Raw genomic sequence first — 26,857 nt, 5'->3', positions numbered from 1 at the left:
ACAAGTACAGGGGTTCTTATTTTTTGTCAGCGTCAGCCATGTCATAGGAAGTCCTGAGGGGAGCAGATCGACCAAGAATATCGCAAGGTTTCCCCCATGCGCTGGAATGCGTTGAAAATGCTTTTGACCACACCGGGGTTCGCATCGTTTGGAGCGTAGATTAGCACCAACCACTAAAAAGGGTCCTGGTGCGTTGTTTGGGGTGTGATATTAATCAAAGTCACCCCGGAGTGTGTGCGGAGAACCATATGGCCAGGTGAGGTTCCCAGAGGGAGGTCGCCGGTTGATTGTCGATCAACAAAGTCGATGCATCAACCCCCACGATCAGAGCATCGCGGCACATAATGCGTGGCCGGTGTGAGCGGGCAGAACAAAACCGAGCCGTTCACGAACGAGGATGATCGTATTGAGGGGGAATGCTGAAGGCAGCAATCGATCGATCATTCATAATCAACCGATGGTCGTATCGCAGCTTGAAATTGATGGACCCCACCGTGCCGGTCCTTCGTCACCGGACGTTTTGGCCGGGGCCATCTCGTTTGTTTGTCATTTGTTAGCAGCATGCATGCATCTTGGCTCCATACCACTCTGCGGCGAGCGAGCATCAACAGCAACAGCTACAACATCACGGCATGCACGAACAATCGCGACTTTGCCTTTGCATGACCTTTTCACGCCGGCACTGCCGAGATGGTGTGGCGTCTCGATGTGGGGTGTCCCATTCTTCCCAACGTTTTCCCCCGCCCGCTTTGCCGTGAGTTTTTTTTTTTCGGTGCGAGAACGAAAGGGAATACTCGGGCTGCCCTACACGGTTGGTACGGCGTTTATTTGCGTTTTGCGAGCCGCGAGAGTCGATTAATTAACGGTTTTTATGCAACCCGCTAGGATTCCGCTGCCACGACACAAAACGTTGCACGCCGATCTTCATTTGCTCGGTTTTGTTTTGCTCAAACATCCCATTTGCCCCATTTCCTGGCGGGGGCCTCTTAGCGCGACGACTGCCGGAGATGGATTTTCTTGCCGAGCACACGCACACACACACTCACATGCGTCCCAGTCAGGGGAGGGAAACAGAGACCCGCCAGCAGGGGAATGGCGAAGCATGCAACGACGTTCCTGCGAGTGAGATCGCACTTTTGGCGACACCGGAATGCTTAAGTGGTGCCATAGCGTAACGCGTTCGGTTGCCCAGCGTGCACCAGGGAAGCAAAAAAGCGCAAGGTCGCGTCCCGCTGATCCGTGTGCACCATCTTCATCGTCACCATCCCAGGAAAGAGCCAGAGCGGGCCCCGGGCCTTCACAACACGCCAACTCGTTTGCGGTTCATTCACAGAGCGTATGGTGTACGTGGCCCGAAAGATCGGCCCGAAAACAGCTGCGCGCGCGGACGAGAGTGCGGACGAGAGCGCGAAAGTCATTAAAATGTGCGGCCCGTTTAACGATAGGCGACCGACCGGGCGTACCGTACCGAATCATCCATTCCCTTCAGACACGAAACACACACACACACCCGAGCGAAGATCATTCAACATTTTATGTCATTCCTCAAATCGACTGTTCCCTGAGAGCGCGCTCTTGATTCCGCCATCAGCCCACCATTATCGTACGGTGTGGATCGCATTTCGTGTGTGCACCCTTGTCCACACACCGGCAAACACACACACGCACACACCGGAGGAAAACCATAACCGGTCCGGGAAAATCTTCGGTGCACGCGAGCGAGAGACAGAGACCAGAAGAGCCCAGATCAGGCAGCGGGTGATAAAACCGCGAGCGTGCGCGCGGCATTCGGACAACTTTATGGCCGTTTTAAGAGGCTGTAAAAAAAACGAAGGTGGCAAGGCGTGTGCTATCTGCCCGATTCCCGTGTCGCGATGCCTTAACGCCGAGATTCTGGGACTCGTTTCGGTTGACGAACGGGGCGATCCTTGGGAGTCGTCTGCCGTGCCGTGCCTTGCCGGTGGAAAAGTCGTGCTTGTTGATATCTCCCGCTTACTTCAGACACCGCACTTCAGGACATTCCCACACCCCCAGAATATCGCCGACTTCGACGACTCGTTTGTTGGATGCTGTACGAATGCTGTGGTTCTTGCTTGCCGTGTGTGATTCTAGTGCCGTATCTTATGTCCTCATCCTTAAGCGTACGAGTGTGTGAGTTCACAATGACCGATGGGTTTCGATACTCAAGAGGGCTCGTTTTACACTCGTAATGCGGGGTAGAATACGAACAAGAATGAGGTGGGAATATTGATTGATTCTAGGTCATTTCTAGTCTGACCGTAATCAATCCCTTGGGATCGAGAGGGCAGCATGGATATCTCTCTCTCCCCCTCCCTGCTTCGTACTGTCCGGTCATTACTGATGTGATGTTATTTTTTTATTTATTTCGTTCTTTCCCGCAAGAACTTGCTCTGGGTTGCGAGCTGCGTCATCAGCATCCCACGGTAAGCGCCCACACTCGGGAAACACTCACCGAACGCATGTTGACCCTCTAATAAAGAGACGGACCAGCAAATAAAGTTAAACCCAATTTTACCTTCCACTTTGAAGAACTACAGACACATAGCAAAAAACAAAATCGAGATCTCCAGACGACACTCATCGAAACCGCAAGGTTGGACATCTCGCCGTCAGTGCTTTGCAACACGATCTCGTGCTCCGCTCTTTCGGGCGGGTGTATGCTGCCTGTCTTTTATATACTTTAAAAAAGACTTTCATTACGCTGGACGGATGGGTGGATGAGCTGTCCGTTGGAAGGTGTTTACCACGGGCACAACCCACATCATTTAAGGAACAGCAGTAGCCGGCGCGGGGACGACCGACGAAAATCGATAGGACAATGTGTGCATTGTTTAACCGCCGTCTGGACTATTATTGTGTGTTACGCGCATTTCGCGAATTCCATGGACACACATTCCAGCCGAGGGAGGGTGGCCAGTACAACAAAAAAGTGGATCATGATGTTGCGCATCAAGATAACGGTGGGAAGGAGGCTTCTTGCTGCCAGAAGTGTGTGTGTGTGTGTGACGTTTCTTATGCTTGCACCAACTTTTTCGGGGCGGTTTTTTGGTCCCTTACGAACGCGGCCAAGTCTAAACGGCACGACTGCGTGACTGGGCAAAAATGTAAATTTTGCTGATGACCCATCCGTTTCAGCCCAACGTGTCCCCTTCAATGTTTGGCAGTTGGAGTTTTGGTAGGGTTTTTTTTATGGAGTCCAGTGCAATTGTAATCTTTACATTAAACACTTGACATTGAACCTATAGACCTCCGAAGATATTTCCTTTCCTTGGAAACCTCACAACAAACCTTTCCTCGAAGGCTGACTCATTTAGCGCATTTGTTGGCAGGTGTCCAAACAAAACAAATCAAAATTAATCACCTATCGGTTTTTGGGCCGTTCGCGTTCGCTCGGCTCGGGCTCGTTCCCATTTTTCAAACGACTCATCGAATGTTTCGCCCGGGTCAAGCATCCGAATGACCGCAGCACAATAATTATAGGGCTAGTGTGGTGCACTTAAGTTATTTTCAATCAAAAGATACCATCAAATTTCGTTTTCATTTTGATCCCGCTTGTACAGCTTCATCTGCATATTTATATGCCCGTGTGAAACGGAGCATTCGTCCGAATGTTGCAGGTCCCCTGGATTTTTTTTAACGTCCCAAGCAGACTGCAGTGGACGAATCTGACTGCACCGATCAGAATTATGATGTGCCTGTATCAGGTTGTCGATTCAATGCCCCAATGTCGAACCCAAAGCCGAGGACCCAATGTCTGAGGTTCTAAACACATTAAAATAAATGTATTCTCTTCGGTGTCTCTGCCCCGATCGTTCGATTCTGATCCACCCACCCCGGTTTTCGAGTACGTTCGTGTGGACCGTTTGCCACCACAAGCAAAAAAAAATAAAGGCAGCACAAAAACGCCCGAGTCGCAAAGCATGGAAAGGTGGAACGGAAAACGGAACACCAAATAAAATTTCTTTTCCAGATGACACTAATCTGATTTTCTTCTTGATGCGTTTCTTCAAGCTTAACACACATTCTTCGCCTCGGTTTGTTGATCTTCGCTGCGGGCTTTTTGGAGTTATTCTGTGGAGTGTTGCCGTTGTGTGTTGGTTTGGAATCTTATTTTATTCGTTCCCCCGGTGCACGGTTGTTGTTGTGATTGTTGTTGAGTTGTTTTTTTTTTGTTCTTGTTACACCGCCGGTTCTTGCTTGTTAGTGCGCGCGCATATCAGCTCTGTTGGTTAGAAATTTTGGACCTCGCAGGCCGCGCCAGAACAAAACGGGCACCGTGCGCAACAGACGCACAGAACTTATAATGCCCTTGGTAACCCTCAGCCACCGTGAGCCATTTGCACAGTACGACAGAGGGTTTTGGGATGCGTTTGGATCGAGGGATTTTTTTTTTCGCCTCCCGATGTTGTTGTTCGTTCTTTGTTGCTAAAAAGAAAGAAGAAAAAAAAGTTCGCTCGTTCCTTGCCGGGACGGTTATTTTAATGCCGTTTTGGTTTGGTTTTGTTGGTCGGTTAAAGTGATCAATGCGAATTGTGTGTGTGTGTGTGTGTGTGTGTGTGTGTGTGTGTGTGTGTGTGTGATGCTGTTCGAGGTTCGAGCACCAAGGGAAGTGCTGGATGGATGGGACACATAAAAACGGCAGCACAAAACTCAGCAGCAAAAATGAAATAAGAGATAAAAATAGAACGAACTTAACGCTTCAACGCAACAAGAATAACGAGAGGAGCAGGAATAACCAACCAACCAACAACAAAAAAAAACTGCACACTGATAGTAGTAGAAGCAAGACGGAAAAGAGGAACGATGCTTTAAAAGAGCAAAATTCGGCATGAAAAATCGGATGGATGTAAGCTGCGTGAAATTTAAGAAGATTTCGAAGGTTATTTCCAACAGCAAACGCACGTTGAAGTGATCACTAGCCAGAAGTTCTTTTGGTTGTGCATTTGGTTTAAGGTCGTGCTGTTGCGGTAAAATGGAGCTCAGAAAGTGCATCATTCAGTTTTTGGTTCTGAACTGTCCTTCAGCTTGACGCTCTTGGAATGGAATTCTAATATAATACCACATCGCTAGTGCTGGTGTGTGAATGTCTGCATCTTCTAATGATTTGTAGTGCCGACGAGAGCTAGTGTGTTTCCTGCGTGGCATTACCCATTCGGCAAAGAGGTCACACCGAAACGCTCCAAGACTGTGGCTGGATCAAATTCCACCCCGAACCAGATGATCATTTGAACAGTAAAGCCCTCCGGGGCAAATACTATAGCGAGACACACACACACACGCACACGAAAGCATATGTTTTCTGGCTGCTGAACAACATTCAGCACCGATGTTAGGAACCGAGTACCTCACCCGAAGGATTCTGGTCTGGTAATGGTTCGGTATCTGTGCTCAATGTGATCCTCGATCCTCGAACAACGAGCGGCGGAAGGGGAACGGGGGTGCAAGATGAACGGGCACGCTCGTGACCCGGGATATGTGGCCCCGGGGGATCGGGTCCAATGCCGAGGGATGGGTAGGGAGTCGAAAGAATCTAGCATCTAGCGTGGCTATAGAGTGCCCGCAAATGGGACGAATGCGAGTAGAAAATGAAACAGGCAGACAACAACAAAAAAACCTTTAAACCCTACAGCAGCCAGCGTGTACGCATATCACCGTAGGCACCCGAACACTTTCCATTATGGAAACGTAGTGAAGCAAAAATAACCCCCTGAAGAGAGTGCACCGTAGGGGCAAGAGCAAAAGAAACAGGGCACACAACACCTTCCTGAAAAGGTCTGAATTCCGTCCGATCGTGACGGGTGGGAACGGTTGGGAATGGTACGAGGTGCGGTAGGCATTTGCCCGGGCACCAGAGCACACACAATGGGAAACCGAGGAAAATATCGAAGATTACAATTATGTGATCAAAAGAGACTTTCAATTTTCCTCTTATTCATTATGTCCGATCACCGTGCCCGGAGTGTACCCTTTCTCGCGTTACCGCGATGTTCTGCTTTCTTTATCCAGAGTTCTGGCTCGCTGGGAGGGATCGCATTGCTCTCGGTGTCTCTAGTGGAAGACTCTAGTTGGAGTTTTCAGGTTCCGTTGGGTTCTGCCTTCCTTTTCCTCCCGTGCAATTTGCTCCGACCTTGGGTCTTGCTTTGTCGTGGTCTATCGTTCAAGTGATGTTGTTGTTCCCCCGTTGATGATTTCTACCTGAGCTTAGCCTGATGAAGATTCACAGTTTTCTTTGGAAGGGTTTTTCAGCATAGCTTCGTTCTACAAAACGCAAACTTCACCAAATCAACGTATCGAACTTCAGCATATGATCCAGTAAGTTCGGCCTTCGATCTCCTACCCCTATACCTTCCCTTTATTCCCTCCAATGAAAGCTATTCCCTACGCTAGCACGACCCTTCGACAACGATCCCGCAAGGGGGTTCCAATTTGTAAAAGAAAGCCTCTATAACCCTCTCTCCCGATCCCGGCAGGCATCATGTGCAAACAGCCAAATGACAGACGCAGTGGTTCCCGCAGCGTCCCCGTTTCGTTCTGCCCGCCCCTTTCACTTTCCAGTTCCAACCACCCCGCAGGGGTCCCTCCATCACACTGCTGGGTGTTAGCAGCATTTGGGACCTCCTTAAGGTTTTGCCTTCCGAAGACACTCGTTTTCTTTGTCAGGATGGGTCTAGGTTTGGCACTATGTGTGTGTGTTTTTTGTGCCTTCTCCTTTAAGCAGACCTTCTTGGACCTGCGCGCGAGCATTAGGCCTCATACAATCGAACACAGAAAAAAAAACCAGGGCACCAACAATCCACGGGGTGACATTGGTTGTGCGTACGGGATTTTTTTTTTTTGTTTGGGATGTTCGTGTGCCGGATAGCCTTTTTAGGAATTTCATTATTTTCATGCTCTTGGGTTTGGTTTTCGTTTCGTTTCATTTAAGTTTTTGTTACAGTTTTTTGTTGTTGTTGTTTTTGTATTTTGTCTGTCTTCCTTAGCGTTCGAACTAGACGAAGATCGCCCAACAACCAACAAAAAAACAAGATCTCCTTAGCGATCCCTTGCTGGTAGGATTTTTGTTTTGCTTCGCTTCTTATTAAAGCAGTTGAAGCTGGAGCGAACCGTTTTAGTTTTTTTTTTTCACGGACCCCTCGTTTCCTTATGCCAGCAGCCGGAGAATGTTGGGAACATCCTTCCACGGCCCTCCTAGTCGGATCTCGATTGCTTTTTTGGCTGCCACAGGGCGAGACGCGTTTGCAAATGCAACAAACCGAGGGCCCTTTGATTGCGCAGCCCTCCTCTGGATTTGGCACAAAACTGAACAAACGAACCACTAACGAACTCTGACGAGCTTTGAGCAACGGAAAATGCTCGCTTTGCTTATGCTCCCTCCATTATCTCTTTCACACACAGCGTACGCAAGCAAAATTGTGAAAAAAGCCATTATACTTTGTAACTTTAGAGAGCAAAAAAAAAACTTAGAATTGCACAAAACGAGAAGACGGGTGTGTTGCCGTCGGGTCTAGAACGCTTTTGTGTCACTTCTCTGGACCTGGATTTTTTTGTTGTTGGTCGTACTCTGTTGGCTTTATTGTCCTGCAAAACGGTTAAGGGGTTTCACTGCATTCCCTGCCACTTCCAAGCGGAAGTGCACAGCGAGCCCAGCGGTGGTCCTGATGCCTGCCAAGAGGCACACACGATCACACATTTGATTTAATTATTGTGTAATCGTTTCTTTGTGCGTTGATGCAATCTCGTTTGAACAAAAGCACTCGCTCTCTCCATGCATTCGATGGCCTCTTCGATGCCAGCATAGAATTGTGCCGATTTCCAACCCCTTTTCGAAGTGAAATACCCCCCGATCAAGAAATGCTTTCTCGTTACGCTTTTACTTGTACGAAGATGTGGACGGCTGACAATGTCCCGCACTCCGAGGCAAGTTGGACCTCGAACAATCCGATCGTTAAATGCTGTGAACGAAAAGCTAAAGGAGTGTCAAAAATCAATTATCACCGCATGAAACCTGGCAAAGATCCGGGTGTGGTGTCCAGCTCGGCGACACAGTCGGACTCTACGCTGTTTGAGCTCAGGATCGGGCATCCACAAAGGAATCTCTGCCAGGAACGAGCAAAGGAAAACAAAGGCAACCAAAACATTCGACCGTTCGTCACTTGGTCAACCGTATTCCCTTAAGGTTTTTCGGGAAGTGTTGTCTGTCCTTTCGCTTTCGAAGATCCAGTAGAGAAGATCTCCTGAGGCATGTTTTCGGGATTGGGAAATCTAATCGCTGCGCACAGTACCATGAATTCGATCTTCGCTTTTGGTGATCATTTTTCCTGCGAAAAGGCAAGAATTGTGTTAGGGACCTGTCGTTCGGGACTTTGAGCGATGTTTTCTCGGGACATTCCTTCAAATGCAGGGATGTTCTTCCAGGAACTCCGGATACCCGCTCTCGGTACGCACAATCACATCAGCAGCATCTTGTGTAGTTCTGTAGCTTTTGCCTCTATGCTGGTTCTGCTTTCCGTGTGTTCTTAGCCAGGAGAATGTTTTGCATCGGACTTTGGAAGGCTCACACTAGGCTTACTAGCGACGATGAAAATCCCTAACTGGAGGAGGTCATCTTCGTTTGTCAGATGGATTGCTTATACTTCAGACAGTTGCATTCCCAGGACATTTTCGAGGGATTACTGAGCAAGCTGAGGTGTTGGAATCGAATGAAATAAAAAAAAGGCATCCTCACACACACAGACTCTACCGTGTATCAAAAAACCATTGCTGCCATATGCTGTTCCTGCCAGCTATTGTTACCCTCCGAAAAACCTCGGACAACAGATTTCGATGGATTTAGCTCCGTTGTTTTTTGCTGTTGTTGTTTGGCATCGAAATGCAGTCGACAATTGCAGATGCAGATTGCAGCAACCACACACACACACACACATACTGGCCATACGGCAGCAGGTAAATGTGGCAGGTCAAAGTCTCCGCCCGGCTTCCCAGAGTCCCGTCAAGTTAGCAACAGTTCCATCAGTTCCGCGTGCAAACCGACCGGATGGTCAATGTGCTATTTGGTACGGGGTTCAGCGTCGTCGTGGTCGTTTTGTTTTTTGCTTTGTTTGACTGGGTCGCAGTTTCTTTCTTATATCTGTGCCCGTCTGCGTCCGTCTGCTGCATCTTGCATGGAAATGTGCACTTTCAGCTTCATTTGTATTCGCCAAGGACGACCACACGGTGCACGGTGCTGTGGTGGGATTTTTTTCCGGTTTCTGCTCGCTCTCGGTGTTGCCGGTTGTCGATGAGGTCATCGAAATCGAATTCGTCACGCATACGCCATATGTGTGTGTCGCTGCGTTCGGAAGATCCGTATGCACTCCGGGAAGCAGCAGCAGCAGAAGATGAGGTAGAAGAACAAAGGGGTCATTGATTGTAAATCGGTTCTTTTTTGCTCTTCTTCATCGTATGAAAACGCATTGCACCAAATGACATTTAATTGGATTTTATTCCGTTACACTCCGGGCTTAAGTAGCGTACACTGCTTCGAACGGGGAGACGTCTGCGATCGAGGGTAAAGATTTATGTCTAACCTGAAACCGTTTCCGGAATCGTACCAACAACACACGCACACGTTAAGGAGGTAAATTAATCACTTGGCCACAAATAATTAGTGCCGAAAAACAAAAACATTGACTCCTGCGCACAGTCTCAAAAAAAAACGGAGGCAGCCAGAGGCTGTACAAACAAACAGTTGAGCAAACACAGCACACTCACCGGCCCCTAAGAGGATCGGATCCCGGAAAGGCAGAATAAATAACGAAATGTGTGTGAGTGTGTGTGTGTGTTTGGAACTCGCAGCAATAAAACAGAAGTAAAGCAACAGCAAACCTGCGACGTGCATCATAAAAAGGCGTGAAAGTATGACGAGAATTTCGGTTGGGGAAATTTATGCAATCATCAAACGGGAAGCGGAGCTGACTCCATGCGCGAATCCAGAACCCGCACGTTGATCTCTTTCTTACGTGGGCCGTGGTGAGAACGCGGCCCGGCGGAAAGCGTGGAACAAAACGGGGAGGGAAAAAATCTGCAATCAATACTCGATCTACAAACAACAACTATTTACAACTATATGCACGTTGCGATCCGCGCAGCGATCACGACGGCGCTGGCTGATCTGGGCGAGAACAGGCGGAGGACAGCTTGTTCGCGCGCGCGATGAGAAGGAAAAGGGCAGACACGTGCAACATACGCCCAGGATGCCCGTTTTTGATGATGAAATGTTTATTTTCGTTGCTCTTTTTATTTATCCTCCTTACTTGCTCCCGCCTGTGTATTTTAATGCAGTCTCCGCACATTGGTCTGATCGTCGCGTTTTTCGCGGCATTCGTCCTGCGGTATGAATGTACCACGCTCGCAGCACTGCTAGTAAGCAGTGGCAGCTTCTGCTGGCTGGAGCCGAACGATAATTTATGAGCCTCACTTACATCTATATGCGTGGAGTAGAAGGCGCCATCCTCCCATCCCTCAGCCATCGGGTTTCCTCCATCTTCCCCAAAAAATCGTTGAACCTCCGGGTGCGGGTTGGGGTTGAGAATATTTTATTATGCCTATCTCGAAACGATTTGATTATTGTTTTGATCATAAATTTGACCAACCAGCCAACCAACCATCGGCACCTTCTCACGTTCTCTCACACCCACCACTCCCCACACCCGTCTACAGCCGTGGCGCCTGCGACCAAGCAATCGAAGACGCAGGCTTTCCTTTCCGCCACCAAATGAAGATTGTTTAATGGTACGGTGCTCTGAACAGGGGGTATTTAGTTTTTCGGAGTACCGGAGGTTGGGTTGGTTTCGATTTCGATAGCAATTAGCGCCCGGGCAGCTCGGTACAAGCGAACGAACGAAGACGACTTTTGGCTATGGGCCGTAGGGCGAGGGAGTTGCGAAGGCTGAGGAGCAGCATGTGAGGACCAATGCCAGAGTCAGTGAAAGATATGTTATTTCCGGTTATCTGTAGTCGATACAGGCACGCGGGCAGGATGATGAAATTAGCCCGCGTAACCATTACTGGGCCCTTTCCATCGATCCGTCTCGATAGCCTGACTATCGCGCTGGTATCGATTCGGCCAATTCCGATTCCCAATCCAATCGAATCCACTCCCATTAACGCGGGGGAAACCCAATTTCGATGGCATTTCTTGTTGGTCTGTTGGGAATTAAAAGACGATAGTTTTTCCCGGGAGTTTCGATTACTTTCGTACGGTGAGAATCTTGCCTCAGTATAGCTATACATGGTGAAGCAAAACTCTGAAACGGCTCACAAAAGGATAGCAGCCAGAAGAAGTAATTACTAATTACCATTTCTGAGCGTTTCTTTCCTTTTCCGATGCTTGTCTAACCGACCGACCGGCTCTCGGCGGTACCCCGCGTGCGGTTTTAGGTTGGGAATTATCTCATCAGCAGGTTCGGCCTCCCATGCAACAACAGACAAACTTGTCTTGGTTTGCCTTCACCACTGCTAATGACACATTTTAATAACATGTGCCGAAAAGGGAGGGATCGTTCCAATCGCCGCTCCACCATCGGACTAATAAATGCTCATAATTTATGTAAAACCAAACCAACCAGATGTGAATCGAGGCTCCGAATGGAACAGAAAGAAGGGCTGCGCTGATGATGACGTTTCGTTCGGGAGGGTCCGTGATACGATCGTGCGGTGCGATCGGTCGACCGTCCTTTGTCGTATATCCTGGTGATCGAAGGATCTTCTTCTTTTTTCGAAGGTTTTCGGTAATTTATAGCTTATCCCTAAAACGGCGTTTTAATATCTTTTAACACCTCGGCAAGGAAGCCTCACTGCCTAACAAGGTTTACCGTGGTCAAGGTGGACAGGGTTCTAAGTCGAGCGTTAAATAGCTGCTTCCCTGTGCGTTGTTAAGTCGATCCGCTTAAGTAACACTTGACTGCCTGCCTGCCTGGGTGCAATGTTTCCGGAAGCGGAATAATTGTAGGAGAATTATTTCCTGCTCCTCGGCTTCCTGCATTACGGACGGGAGAATGTGTCTCCCCGAACTGTCGTTGGGGATCCGGTATTTGAAGTTTAGTCCAAGAGAATCACTACAAGTCACGGAAGTGTCTCTAGCGTGCTGCGCTCAGTAAATCTGCTTCGTCTTCTATGTCCCAAAAACCAACGAAGGCCCTTTTTTGATAAGCATCAAGCGAATAGTTGTGTCCCGCAGAGTAGAATTCGTCCCAAGCACGCGAACTTGCCGTAACTATAATCGAATTTTGAGTGCTGAAATGCAATCGAGCCAGGATTATATTAGTCCCGGTTGTAGACAGCTGGACAGAGAGAGTTGGAATGTTTTGCAAGCTAACGACATATTACGAATAATTGCAGTTCCGGTTGTTACAATTAATAGCATCTTTATCGGCCAGCAGCTCAAGATCCAGGGGGGGGGGGTCCATTTAAATTGACTTTCAATTTACCGGTTCTTTAGCGCAACGCTCCAAAATCCCTGCGCTGTTCTATGCACATAAAATGCAAAATTAAATCTCCAATCCCAAAATCGACACGAAAACGTGAACGTGATTTCCTGTATCCACCGGCTGGCTCGGGGTTCTGGGATATTGCCTCAGATTCCACCAAACAAAAACAGGCCGGCACGATTTGCACCAGCCTTATGCTTTTCGATGCCATTATTATTTTGTACACTCGTTGCGAAATAAAGTTATAAATTTATTGCTCCGTTACTGAAAAAAGGGAACGCAGCAACGCACACACGCAGTGCACAGAATCCATTAGGAATTCCTTCATCCCGGGCGCAGGATGATGATATTTCATTTTTGCTCATTTTTTACCTATTCTTATGATGGTCGGTGCAGAGCAGCAAAAAAAAAGGCCAAGTGTTGTAGCAAAGCGTAAGAAAGTGCACTCGGGAGAAGAGAGCTCAGTGGAAGCAACAACGAAAAAAAAACCAACTACACGGCTTATCCGTGAAGAGCTTGCTCCGATTGCGTCGGCCAGCAAGGCGTTCTCCCGCAAACAGCGCACAAACCATTACCGAAACCCCTAATGGCATTCATTTCGGCTACACACCGGGCCTACAAAGGGCCCGTGCTCCGAGGCAAACAGACGCGCCAAAACCTCTTAGGGGACCTCACCGTGAAGCCTCACATAAGCTCCCCAAAAAATCCAAGGATATTGTTGTACGCCCGTTCGCCCTTGCGTCAAGTAATCCCTCCGTAATGCCTACTCCTGCCAACATCCATTCGACTGCGACCAACCAATGCGAGTGTGTGTGTGTCCTGGCCTTCTGGGGGAAGCAAAAAAAAAACCCCTTGGAACGCTTCTAGGTTTGGTACCACTCCCAACTTGTGCGAATGAAGTTATGAAATAAAATAGTCCATGAATTGTTGTTTAGTGTTGCGTTGTTTGGGGGTTCAGTTTTGCCGAAAGAGGTTTCCCTGGATTTCTTCCTGCCCGGGAACGACGACGACGTTTCCATCTTTCGGCAGGCAACCCTACGACTTTGTCAATTTACCTTCAATTTGTAGCAAAACGGTGCCTTACGCATTGGCAATTCCAATCCCGGCTCACTGACCCGTGCATTATTACGCCCGACGCGGATCAAAACCGCCCGAAAGTTCGTCTTGGCGTGGAAGCTGATGATGTCCCGCTGCGTATGTTCCGTCAAATATTTCCGAATCCGTTGCGGATCGTTCTGTCCGATTGGGTGGTTTTTGCTACACACAACGACACACACAGAAAGAGAAAAACATTCAGTCGGAAAAACGATTTTTGCCAATTTTTTGGGGTTTTCCTTTGGTATGTCGCTCGTTTGTCGGAGTTTTTTTTTGTTGCTCTTCCCAGTTCCGGTCCGAATGTCGAAAACATCGTGCGTACGCACAGTACAAATCCCCAACTTCCTTGTTTTATTCGTCCGGTTGCTTCGGTAGCTGGCTAGCGTTGCTGGTGCCCCTTATTTCCGGCGTCAGGGCCTTGTGTCCTTGTGTTCTTGATAGCCATCCCACTGTGCTCCCGCGCTAACAATGATCCGGATGTGTTTCCTTTCAGTGACGTAACGAACGCTGCTCCCCGTGTGTTTTCATGTTTTCCGTTCCGGTTAAAAAAACCGTACGGAAAACGAAGGAAAAGAAAAACTGTCACTTTCTTTATCGCTACGCCTGTTTGGTTGTGTGTGTGTGTGGGTTTGTGTAACTTGCGTAACATTTCCTTACCCTTCAAGAGCGTATCGTTGGGAGCAGGTACCAATTTTTCCCTATTGCGAAACGGAGCGGAGTTATTTTTTTCCTGCCAACCAGATGGCGGAAACGTAATCACAAATGTACTCCCGAAGAACTGTTCCCAGGCAGAAAGTGCACCGGAGGGTTGGTTTTGGCTTCGGACGTCCTTGGTCGGTGTCCTTAATTTCCGGAAGGAACGGCAATAGCAAATGGTTTGGAAGTGGAGCACAAGGAAAAGCCAATACCGGAGACCGCACACTTCAACTTGAAGGCCTATTTCTGTTTCCTGTTTCATCGGGAGGGTACACGGGACTTCGGGAAAATATGTACCGGGAACTCCACCCAGCAGAACCGGCCGACAATGGCCGACCGGGCGCTTGTGCCAGTTGAACTGTGAAATAATATTCTACCCCGGTGAAGGGGGTTTTGTCGCTCCCGTCCCTCCGGGAGTCTGGCAGCTTCGTGCGGGAGCCATTTTGCGTTTTGGTACATCGTTGTCCGCATTTAACGAAGCGATGATGAGAGCAACCGATATGGTCGTTACGGGAACCACTAGCAGCAGTATCTAAATCTAGGCTTTTTCCTCTATCAACAACCAACATTGTGGAAAAATAATCGGCATCACTCCGGAAACGAGAAGGACACCATTTGACATCCGAGACACAGTAGACTGGACGCCTCGATACGAACGCTTCTGCCCAAGTGCAAGGAAAGCGGGGCATTCATTTTTCCCCGAAGAGTCATCACATCACGGTGGGCTTGCACGGCTAGTTAAATGTTCCATTTCGATCGAAAGCAAATTACCATTAAGGGGGCAAGCAAATGGACATTATCGTGCGCCAGAGATCATAAGACATGCGGACCTGTATCCGGCCGGGTTTGCTTCCTCCTTAATCACCGGTATCTGGTCGATAACTGGTGACCGCAGACGAATGCTTTAAATCGAACGAATTGCACTTTAAGAATTGAAGACTTCGTTCTCCGAGGCAGGTTTCTGTTTTTGCAGGTGAAAACTTTTAAATTCTAATCATTTAACTGTAATGATACTTTGCGCAACTTTCACCAAATCAACCTTTAAAGCGTAAGCTAAACCTCCCATTAGCAGTGAGGTAATTGGATTGGGCAGAACACGAAACTTTCTTATCAAAACAAATGACTCTTTGCTGACTTTCTGCTGTGCGCCATCATCTTCCAGTGGTTTTGTGGTTCCCTTTAAACTTCCCTTTAAAAAGAATTGGAGAAGGCCTCAGACGAGAGAGTTTTATACCCTCCATCCAGGAGTTATCATAAACCGTGATTTAGCAGCAGTGCAAATGCATGTACTACTACACTATCCATCCACCCCGCAAATGCGATTAAGATTATGGGAAGTCACCTCCACCAAATCTTCACCGAACGTAGCGACTTTAAGAATTTGCGGAATACCTCGAATCGCTAGTGCCAGAGTCCAATGACTCTTCAAATGTAGGTAAACACAAACGGCACAGGGTCGACGTCACAGAGAGAAAAAAAAGAAAACAAAACCACCCGAGAATAGAATCAAAATAACAAATCATCGTATCATCGTAGTACCGCTCAAATGTTGCCACTGTGCGCTGATAATTTTATGACTCATGACTTTTACGACGGTTCCGTTAAGGAGGGAACCAACAACACAAGAGAACCACACAAGAAAAAAAATCCCAAGTCCACACGTCAAAGTCGTACATTCTGTCTCACTTCCAGCTGCTGCTCCTGGACGGGTTTGAAGATTGAGGTCATAAATCCATGAAGTCTGGTGTGGGCCATAAAAACGGGTGGCCACCGGTTGATTTTTCAACCGTGTGTGCGTGCGTGTGTTCTTGCTTAACAGTTGTAGCCCAATCGTCCAGTGTAGCTAGCGAAGCCGTCGTCATCGTCGTCGTCGGGGCGTTATTTGTTTGACTACCAAAAATCACACCTACCAGATATTGCTTCCGCTGATAGTGTGTAGTATCTCGCTCCCTCTCGCTGGCTAGAGGTCTTGTAGTATCTTTAAGACCGCCCCCGTTATCGTTCGCTAAAGTATTTACGTGTGTCGCTTTTTTTTCTTCTTTTCCTCTACAGATTCGGCAAGAAAAACCCTACTACGTAGCAGATCCCGAAGTGGACTCACTTGTAAGTATCAGTATTAGTATTATAGGACGCTTGTATTGCTCCAGCCTCCAACATAGATCCAGATTATCTGGACGAATGAGGACTTGAGCACCGAACCGAATCAATGTTCATTCCGAGTACTAATCCAATGCTGTTTTTCCTCCATTCTACTTCCCTCTCTCAACAGATGGTGCAAGCAATTCAAGTTCTAAGGTTTCATCTTTTAGAACTCGAAAAAGTAAGTACAACCACCCATATTAGTACAAACAAAAAAACCAAAACACAACAAACAAAGTGATTGGAATCTTTCGAAGTTTATTCGTTGTAACAATTCTTCGCATATTTCCGACATTCCTTTTCTTCGTGAAAAGAAAAATAACAAATAACTAAAGCATCCAAAAACACCCAACACACAGACGCGGGATTTGCATTAACAGCCCGTACACTCCCGTCCAGCAACAGTTGTTGTGGTGGGAGTAGTGTGTGTGTTGTTTGATGTTTTATGTATTTTTATTTTTTTTCGTGCCTGTGTTATTATGCGGCCGTCAACGTGCCGTGTTTCTGAGCGGTGATCTTCTCTTGTTGTTTACATACATTACTACAGATTTTTTGTTTGCACCATCTCACGATGGGTGCAGTAGTGTTTCATCAGATGCGCTGCGGGGCTGTCGATATTTCGAACCCGAATGCTGCACTCATTTTTGTCAATTTGCGGAAAAGGTTTTACATGTTTTGGTACACAGACTGACGAAGAATGCACATGATGTACTTCGAAACAGGATTACAACATACATATACAGAAAAAAGCGATCATTATTTTATTAGTCGAAGCTTCGGTACATATTTAAATATTATTTAAGACAATCCCAAATGACGTACTATTTGTGGATTGATTAGTCCGTTTCTTAAGTCACTTTTTTAATATTCTCGTACTCATCGATCACCAGCAGTACAAAAGGCGAAATGTGTTGATAGTGTTACAGTACTAATTTAGTAACGATTAGCCAAAAACAAAGCTTTTGCTCACAAAGTCTCATAAAAAAACCATTATCCTGTCACCCTTACCATTCGGGATACCTAACAAGAAAAAGCTTTTCCCGGGTTCCCCCCTTCAAGATAGCCCAAACTTCAAGATACCGTCAGCGTCAAGCGATAGCCTATCGGTTTCTAATTATGAAATTAGAATTTGTATCTGTCCATCAAAAGGCAGCAATAAATGTACTCCAAGGGGTCTGTTTTTTCCCTCGTTTCCATTACCATTTCCATCTTCTTGACGTTGTTTGCGTCGTTTTCCCCTGCTCCCAACGCAGCACACGCAAACGACATCAAATGATCCTCTGTTTTTTCACCTGTTTCGACAACAGTTCCCAACCCGCCAAAACGGGAAGGGTTCCGGATCCTTGTCCTTGTGGCCTGGACGGGCACAAGGGAAGCGAAGTTGGAGGTATCGTATTTATTAGCATCAATTGGGAAATTTGTGCACCCAAGCAATGGCAACGAACAGAACTGTCGAGTCGAGGGAAGGGCTCCAACTACGGCAACAGGGGTAAAATAAAAGACATCGGTGAGCCGGTAGAAAGACAGTTGCAACGGATCACCCTATGAACGGGGAAACACGAATGAGAGATTGGACTCTGCCGATAAGCAAAAGTCCCGGTCGAAAACTTCAAACTTATGCTACCAGACAAGTTGGTGGTGGAGTTCGAGGGGTTAAAAAAAAAACACCGTTCCGTGAGCTTTTAGAAGAGTTGGACCTTTTTTTTCCCTCCACCTTAGCGTGCGTTCGACTTGAACGACTTTTTATTATTTCAATTCGCTTTCCCAAGAGCGCGCCTTTTTCGAACGCATCTGTGCGTGTGAGCACGAGCGCGCGTCCATCTCGGGAAAAGAAACTACTACCTCTGTTACGCAGTGCGCAAGGAACCGAATGGAAATAGAACACACAGCATACCTTGGGACCTGCGCCATTTATTGACCATTGGCCGGTGTGGTAAAACTGCTCTTCCGGAACCAGAACCGTTTTCGGCAACGAGCAGCAAAGCAATGGGAGCCGCCGTGAGGGAAGAGCAGACAAACAATGGATAAAAAAGTGGGGCCAAGCTCCTAGCTTCCCTCATCATCTGGTTCTTAGAGCGCACCGGAATAGAAAATTGGTGAAATGAAATTCTAGTCATGAAAATGTTAATTAATTTTACTGCAACAAATTCGTGCTACTAATCTGTTATACATTTCATTATCATTTTAATTACACCGGATTGTGGGAGTAGCGAGCTAGAGCGCCCACCTAGAGAGAGAGAGAGAGAGAGAGAGAGAGAGAAAGAGAGCGAGTGAATGAGCGCGGGACACCTAGGTGCGCGGAATGGGTTTGATTCTTTGTTTGTTCGCCGGTTGGTTGGCTGGCTTTCTTGTCCAATTTGTAGCCCTAACTGGCAGCGAAAGATAGATTTTTTGTTGGAATGGGTAAAACGAGGAGGATGAGGTCGTAAATTATTTTTCCCCAACCGCCATTACTTTGCTCGACTGAGGATCAGCAGCGATCGGCGGGTTGGATAAGCTCCAGAGAATTTGTTCGCGATGCTGTTCTTTGGATGCTTGGAATTTGGGGGGGATTTTGGCATGGAATTAGTAAGGTGAGAATTTATCTCGGATAATTCATTACCCTTCAGAGCATTTCAATTCCTTTTTCGTCTACTCCTCAGGATGATCTAACATAGTATCATTCCTAGAGTAAAAACCTGGCGATTTACAGAACCCCGGAGCACATTCAACAATTCCAATCAATTCTCTGAAAATGTCTACACGTAAGCCTGCAACCACGAGTTGTTCGTTCGCAACCTGGCACCCCGGACCTAATCATGGCGCCATACGCTGATGGCGCGAAAAAAGTAATCAAATAATCCCCCGAATTGGGCTGTTGATAATAGCAGTTGACCCTTAACCGGGGGAGTTTGTGTACGTTATTGAGCCAATCGTACATGTACTTGGAAAAATAAACATCAATAAAGAAAGCGCAAGAAAACGTCGATCCCGTCTAGAGCTAGAGCTAGGTAGTAGCAATTAGGGGTGCGGCAGAGACATTACCGAAAGGTCTCCATTATCAGCAGAACCTGATCAGCTGTTTGTGTGGATTTGCTCTTTATACCCACTTGCCTGCGCTCGTGGTGGCAGGCCGCGTTCCTCCTCGGACATCGTTATCCGGAGCGATTGAAAGCACCTTCACGCAAGCATCGTCGATTGCATCGTCGGATCGGGATCGGATTGAGCTGATGATTGATTGCAATAATAATATTAGTATCAACAACATCGGTTCTCCGTGCTGCCCTTTTAAGCGCTTCTCGCACAAATGACACTTTGATGTACCGACCCGCAATTTGTTGGTGTCGGTACGCGGGAACCATTTTGCGATTATGTCGAGACTAGCGGTGCAGGGCGCTGGCTGTATACGGGGGCTTCATACAGAGTGCTCAGCAGCTGGTGTACCTCTAGGTCTGGATGAAAAATCTTCTTTCAATAGAAGATTTCTTCCACTTGCTCCAAAAACACCACACCACTCTCTCTCTCTCTCTCCCTCCGTCGTTCTGTTGGAGCCGTTTCGTGATTAGATTGCTCTACTATCCTCGTCGATACGGATGTGGAGTTGAGGTGGGTGAGGCACTAATGTTAAAAATATGTAGTCCCAGACTCTCCTATCCTGGTGCGCCTATAATTTTTTGTGCTTTTTATCTTTGCCACTGAATGAAAACGTGATGCTGCTGCTGTTGCTGCAGCACGATGACGACGGTGGTGTCCTTAGAAAATTGGCCCGGAACATGAATTTGCTCGCTTCGTTGCACGGAGCCTGCCAAAAAGGACATCAAGGGAGGATCAATAAAATCTCCCGATTTATGACCAACACGAGCACTCAGCTTTCACGGTGCAGTAGACTTCCCCATTGTGAGTTTGGCCGGAACAAGCATTATCACTTCGCCCAACACGCGTGTGTCAGAGCGCAAGGAATGTCATAAACATTTCGAATATATGACACACATCTATACCGGGGTCTGCTTTTATTCTTCCGCTCCTTGCATCCCCACACACACACCTTGTGTTCCAGTTTTGGAGGTTCCAGGTCTCCATCAGATTCCACCACCTCCAAACCCAGAGCCTGCATGCGTCAGAGTGTACATTATTTGTGAGCGCGTTCGCTCGTTTCGCGTTTACCCTTTTTTTCACCGCCAACGACCTGGAGCTGGTGCGAATTATCACGGGGACAATTAATTGGGCGCGAATTGGCAGGCAAAACGCCGGGCGGATGATGTTTGGCAAAGGAAGTTATCTTTTAATTTTTGCGACCGGCATAGAGTGTGTGCCGCCCCGTCGAGTGTAATTTTGCGCATTTCTGCCCTTGATTACATGCGATCGTTGCATATTGTTATTAAGCGCAGCAACACCTTCTGCAGCAACACGTTTTGGGTCGTTGAATACGCGACCAAATGATTTGCGAACAACAATTCACGGGTTTTGTTTGAACCAAAAGAAGGAGAATTGAGAAAAGAACTGCAGCAGACCAAGATAATAAAACGTCTTGATCGTTGCTACCTTCCTTAGCTTCCTGGGGTTTGGTGAAGCGAGCGTCGACTTGGTTAGCTGGAACGGAGCTGCCTGTTCTCCCGTGCATATGTTCGACCACCAGCTGACCCATCGACCGACCAACTACTACTGCTCCCCGCAGCTTTCCAATAGGGTGGTGGACATAAAATATGGATTCGATTCGGGGTTTTCGGTTGAAATTCGAGCCGAAGGCGAATATTGAAAATCTGTAATGGGTTTTTTGGACCCACCAGCGGATCCGAACTCGGAAACGCGAGAGAAAACACACGCAGAGCGCAGCTGAGTTTTGGGTGCAAAATGAATCAAAATGAATCGGTCCGGGGGCGCGGACTCCAGCGAGGGCTCGAAGTTCGCGGTCGGGTTTTTGGACGCGGAAGAGACAAAACAAGCTTCCCGACGTAAAGAATATCGAATGTACATTTGAATACTTCACACACACACGCGCGGGAAGCAACCAAACAACAACAAAAAGAGCAAAACAAAACAAAATCCTCGCGGACACCCCAATGCTGAACCCCACAAGGAAAGGATAAACGATATCAGCAAGAGGGAATATGGCATATAAATATTGCCGTACGAAACGTACGGACTATCATCGAAAAGAGGAGCAACAACACAACAGCAATATCACCAACGTAACACACACACAACAAAAAAACATACTAAAAACAAAATAAATAAATAAAGAACACAATGAAACACTACATGAATTCGTTCGGCTGTGTTCTGTGGCGGTGGACGACGACTTTTGGTTCTCTTTTTTTGGGCCCACCCGTGGCCGGCCCCAAACATCCCGTGGCCCAACCCCCCGTTCAACCCAGTCGCTGCCGTCAATCGCAGGCTACCAAACAAAATGGGAAAGAATAATTTATTTCATTTTCGGGTTTCGATCCGTCCGCCGTGTGGTTCCAAGCGGAGTGAAGCAAAAAAAAACCAAGCATTTGTTGTGTTCTCCCCGTGCTCGTTAGCTCTTGCGCGGTTTCGTCTAACATTTTCGGTAAAACAGGTTTACCTGTGTGCCCCACGTGTGCGTGTGTATCGGGGCTTTTGGTGTGCCGTTTTTTTGTTTTCATTTGCCCACCCCGTGTGTCTCCTGGATCATCGCCCCGATGAGATTCGGAGCAGGCAGGACCAGGCAATGTCCGCACGTCTTGCACGTTGCGTGTGTTGGTACGATCTACACGATCTCCGGTGGAAGTTACGATGCCCTGGTGAACGGCTGCCCTTTGATATCGGTTGAGTCGACTGCTCAACATTCTGCTTCAACACCGAATCACCGAAACCCTTCAGATAGTTGAGATTTAATGTGTCCCCACTTTGTTGGTAGCAGAACCCTTTCAACTAGAGTCACATTTTGAAGCTCCGGAACCCCACCCCCACCAACTCCGGGAGTTTGGTTTATGTGCGTACGCTCCATATCTGTCACCAGCAGATAAATACTGGCCGCGCTCTATCCTCCCCGCCCCAGAGAAATCCCTCAAACCTGGAGCGAAAGATGACAGCGCAGCTTGTTGTCTATTTTTATGGCAAAACAATTCGCCGTAGCCAACACACACAAAAAAGCCACTTGACAGCTACGGCTGAACAGGTTAAAGGGTTTTTTTATGGGTTCGCTCGAGATGACAATTTTGCTCGGTGCCGCATGCTTCAAATAGACTTGAACGGTGACTACCACCCAAAACCCGGGGCTATGATTGTTTATGAGGTTGAGAGTCTCTATAGCCCAAAACGGTTGATGGTTCCCCTTTGTTGATATCGATCCTGTGCTTTCGAGCGACGCCATGTTTCGATGCGATAACATTTATCGTTGAAGTTTATTCGATTCACCTGCTCTCCGCGGGCGCTGGTCGTCTACGCCTGTAGGGCGTTTGTTAGTTTTGTTTGGTGGCTTCGTTCGCTCGCACCAGTGATGGCGGTGCGGTAATATGGGCGCGCTGGAGTTAGAAGAAAATGGGGTATATGGAGTAAGCGGATTTGGCACAGTGTTTCAAATTTCCTGAACACCCTAAAATGGTGGCGGTGGGTGCCTCACGTCCTTCTCCCCTTCCACGCGAACGGCCATCACATCGTCGAGTAGGCACGATGATAATCGCCGCATTCTCGCCTGAATCCGCATTGGTCGGAAAGCCTTTGGCGGATTCTAATGGGAAACCGGGAGTGCGAGGTTGCGGGGTGAAAATTTCCATTATGTATCCCTCGAAGAAATGTTCACTCTGTTGGTCGAAATTGTCTTAGCTCCGCTTTTTCTTCAGGCACCGAAAACACACATTATAAGGTGCTCCGGACGCAGGTTTCGTGCTCAGGAAATGGTAGAATCCATTCCGAAACTGGTGGTGCAGCAAAGCCCCCAAAAATTCATCTTCCTTATCCACCAACAACAAAAAAACGGCCAAACCTGCGTTTCCAGCGGTGTTAACGTTCCGGGGTTTGTTTCGCCAAGGATTTGCAGCCAAAGTGGAAGATTTCGTATTTCCTCTTCTTACGTTCGCTGCTTACAGACGAACCGAACAATCAATCCGGTTTCCACCAGGTTTTGCCAGGCGAGGTTCCGAGCTTATTCTAAGGTGATTAAACTTCCCATTGGGAAACCTTTAAATATTCGCCTCTCCCTGCGAATGGCGTGTGTGTGAGCCGTTGGAATGTTTATCGAAAAATACTTTGAAACGCGCTCAAAACTCATTGACTCCTGCCCTTCGAAACGCTTGTTATTTCTGATCGTTCGCTGATGGTCATTCGAATCGAAGGAGATTTCAGCTTTTTTGTCCGTTGCGGGGAAGGATTTTTTCGCCTTTGCACCTTAATTTTCGCCGATCGTCTCGGTATAGTGGTGCGCGCGTGTAGGTTTCTTATGTCGATCTGTCTCTGCATCATTCGGTGCATATTTTTCAGCGCTATGCCCACACGCTGATGCTTCTCCACACCACACCGGGGACGGGACCTTAGGTCACGAAAGATCTAAATCCATTACGAACGGACGATCGGGGACGTCGGGCTTTCGTGCGTTTCGTTTTGATAGGGACGTTGGGCTGGGTGTGCATCAGACATTGTTTTGAAAAGGTCTCGATAGGAATTAAACACTGTTTTTGTGCCATGGAAAGCTCACAGGAACAGCGAACACGAAAACGATGAGACCTGGGCAGTGTACGTTACAATCTTTTGAATGAATCCTCGTTTTTGCTCCAATGGTCTCCGTAAAAGGGTGTAATATAGGAATTTAAATTTGTACTAACACTATCAACACTATACATCAACACACGCTACTGTCTGCATTCGACGATCGATTAGCTACGAGAAAAATAATGTACGAGAGAAACGGATGACAAATAAATATAGGATAACGACGTGTGCAGCAAACAAACAGCAGCGCATACACTTCAAGTGAGAAACTTGTGAAATGCTTTGGAAATTTGAAATGATTACTCGTTCTCCAAGTGGTGACGATTTATTTTTAACTGACGAAACGATCCCATCATTTCCGTTTCTGAGATCTGAGACTGATGACGAGAAGGACTCGCAAAAAAACAAACCTTCCTACACATAAAGGATGTCAAACAATTACGGCCAATATCAAGACTCTACGTTAGGTGGCCTTTAAAGCAAGAAAAAAAAAAAACGATCGTGATCGAGAACGTCAGGAATCGCGTCGGTACCTGCGCTCCGGATCACATTGACGATCGTTTTGAAAAATTAACTTCAATTATCTCGTTCACTTCGTCACCTGTTTTTGGCAGGGAATTGCAAAGAATTCGAGTCCCGGAGTTTCCAAACAGTAAGGAACCTCCTACTGTAGGCATGCTGACGAATGTTTTGGAGAGTTATCTCCAAAGATCATTTAACGACTACCACGAGGAACAAGGCTGTCTTGTCGGTCAGTCGAAGAAGATCCAATCTCTAACGCTAAAAACTAGTCTCCGATCAAGCAATGGATCACACCGAGAACTTCGAGATGATCATGGGATGTAGTAAATTCCAAATGGATTTCGCCTTACGTTATCAGGAAATGACTATAAATGTCACCAGATAATCGTGAATGATCATAAAATATGTTTTATGTCCGACTGTTTTGTGCCTGAACGCCCAGTCTCTGGACCCCACGGAACAGAACAGTCGGGGGTTTATAATATTTATTGAATTGGTTTTTATTTTCAAACCAAATACAGTTATTTAACCCTTTTTATAGGGTACCATTTGAATTATGACCTCAGAACCTGGGTGGTGGTGTTATTTTTATTATAGCTTTTTACACACACGCACATGATGAATTCTGCACTGTTTTTTGCTACCAATGCATAATCCTCGTGATGTGTGATGGATATGAAAAGAGCGAACAATGATACACCCCACCAGCAATGTTGGCCAAAAAAAAACATACAAAAAAAAACCCCGAAAGAAAAAAAAACAAACATTTATGAAACACTGAAGCTTCGAGATAACAAATTCTAGCCAAATTCAACACGAACTAAATAAAAAATATATTCCAATCCTTTTTGTTTTTAAATGAATCGCAATAAATAAATTTTACGCCAATCAAACCCGATTGTGCAACGAGATCCTGACATTTAAAAAAAAAACCAAACCGAAAAACGACTATATACCAACACAGCTAAAACAGAAAAAAACCTACCCGAAAGAATGACAAAAATGTTGCCAATATTTTATTGCTGGTCGACATATAAATATCCCAATGCAGCATTGAAACCAAAACCAAAGCCATACACTAGCCCAACCAATGGTTTGGTGCAGTTTTTGGCCGGGTGGCTGGCCTTCTGGTTCCACCCAACCCTGCACCGGGCTACACTGTTTGCAGAGACACAGTGTGCGTGTGGCTATAGCAATATTGCTAAACGCAAATGTAAACAAACAGAAAAAATTCAACTACAACAATTGAAAATATTACTTAAAAAATGAATACTATCAAAAAAAACTACAAAAGAAGATCATAGCGTCCTATAGAGAAACACAGCACCGCGGTAACGCAAGCACGGAAAAAGGCAAGAGGAAGAAAAGAGAAGGGAAGCGAGATTTGCGCGAGCGAATATGCTGAAAGCACTCCGCAAACCATTTAAAAAAAACACACACAAACAAACCAAAAGCCCCGAAAAAAGCGCCCCTGAAATGTCCAGAAATGCTTTTTTTTGACACACTTTTTTCCCTTTCTCTGCTTTCTCTGTTGTTTCAGGTGCATGAACTGTGTGATAATTTTTGCCATCGATATATATCGTGTTTAAAGGGTAAAATGCCAATAGATTTAGTGATTGACGAACGGGACACCACCAAACCACCAGAATTAGGCGGTGCCAATGGCGAGGGTAGAAGTAATGCAGATTCAACATCGCATACTGATGGAGCTAGCACACCAGACGTTGTGAGTACCCCCTTCGCGGGAGCACATGGTCCTATATTGGCGAGCTACAATGCGGTGGTGCACCCATGTTCGTAGTACGACTATGACCTTCTTGCAAAAACGAAGCGGGTGCTCACAATGCCCTGGGATAATGGCCAGAACTTCACTTGATCGCGCTGAAGAACTTTGAACAGAACAGAAAATTTTGCAAAACAAAACTAAAAACTAAAAACGAAAACAAAACGCTAAACATTAAAAAGAGAGAAAGAGAGAGAACGCAAACCGAGAGAGAGAGAAAAGAAAACAAAACCGAAACAAAATCAAACAAACAAATATGCTACAGCTTAAGCTATGTCAGATACAAACAAAAAAGAGAAGAGAACATATAAGAAAAAAAAGGAAAAATGCTACAAAATTAAAAGCATATACTAAACCGACATATGCACATAAGCCTACCATTACCATTTATACATTTTTTTTATTTCACCACATGAAAAAACCCAGAATGCGAAAAAGATATTACCTGAAAATGTCTTTTGCAAAACCAAAATTCATTAGGAAT

At 46.7% G+C, this 26,857-nt stretch overlaps 1 protein-coding gene and 1 long non-coding RNA gene across 8 annotated transcripts in view; both read left to right on the top strand.

Annotated features, from left to right (window-relative positions):
- Positions 1-26,857, top strand: part of LOC118504564 (homeobox protein homothorax) — a 173,177-nt gene that overhangs the window by 35,747 nt on the left and 110,573 nt on the right. For all 7 annotated transcript variants that reach the window (XM_036039176.1, XM_036039179.1, XM_036039177.1 and 4 more), the window contains 3 exons: positions 16,332-16,382; positions 16,549-16,599; positions 26,131-26,316. In XM_036039176.1, the coding sequence (XP_035895069.1) occupies positions 16,332-16,382; positions 16,549-16,599; positions 26,131-26,316 (288 nt within the window). The remainder of the gene's footprint in view (positions 1-16,331; positions 16,383-16,548; positions 16,600-26,130; positions 26,317-26,857) is intronic.
- On the top strand, positions 10-9,673 carry LOC118504565. Its single transcript, XR_004905316.1, has 2 exons — positions 10-8,458; positions 8,542-9,673. It is a non-coding gene; the product is annotated as an uncharacterized LOC118504565 (long non-coding RNA).

The sequence above is a fragment of the Anopheles stephensi genome, chromosome 2 (assembly GCF_013141755.1).
Source record: "Anopheles stephensi strain Indian chromosome 2, UCI_ANSTEP_V1.0, whole genome shotgun sequence".
Classification (NCBI taxonomy): domain Eukaryota; kingdom Metazoa; phylum Arthropoda; class Insecta; order Diptera; family Culicidae; genus Anopheles; species Anopheles stephensi.
The sequence above is the reverse complement of the archived record's forward strand: the minus strand, read 5'-3'. Positions and strand labels throughout refer to the sequence as shown.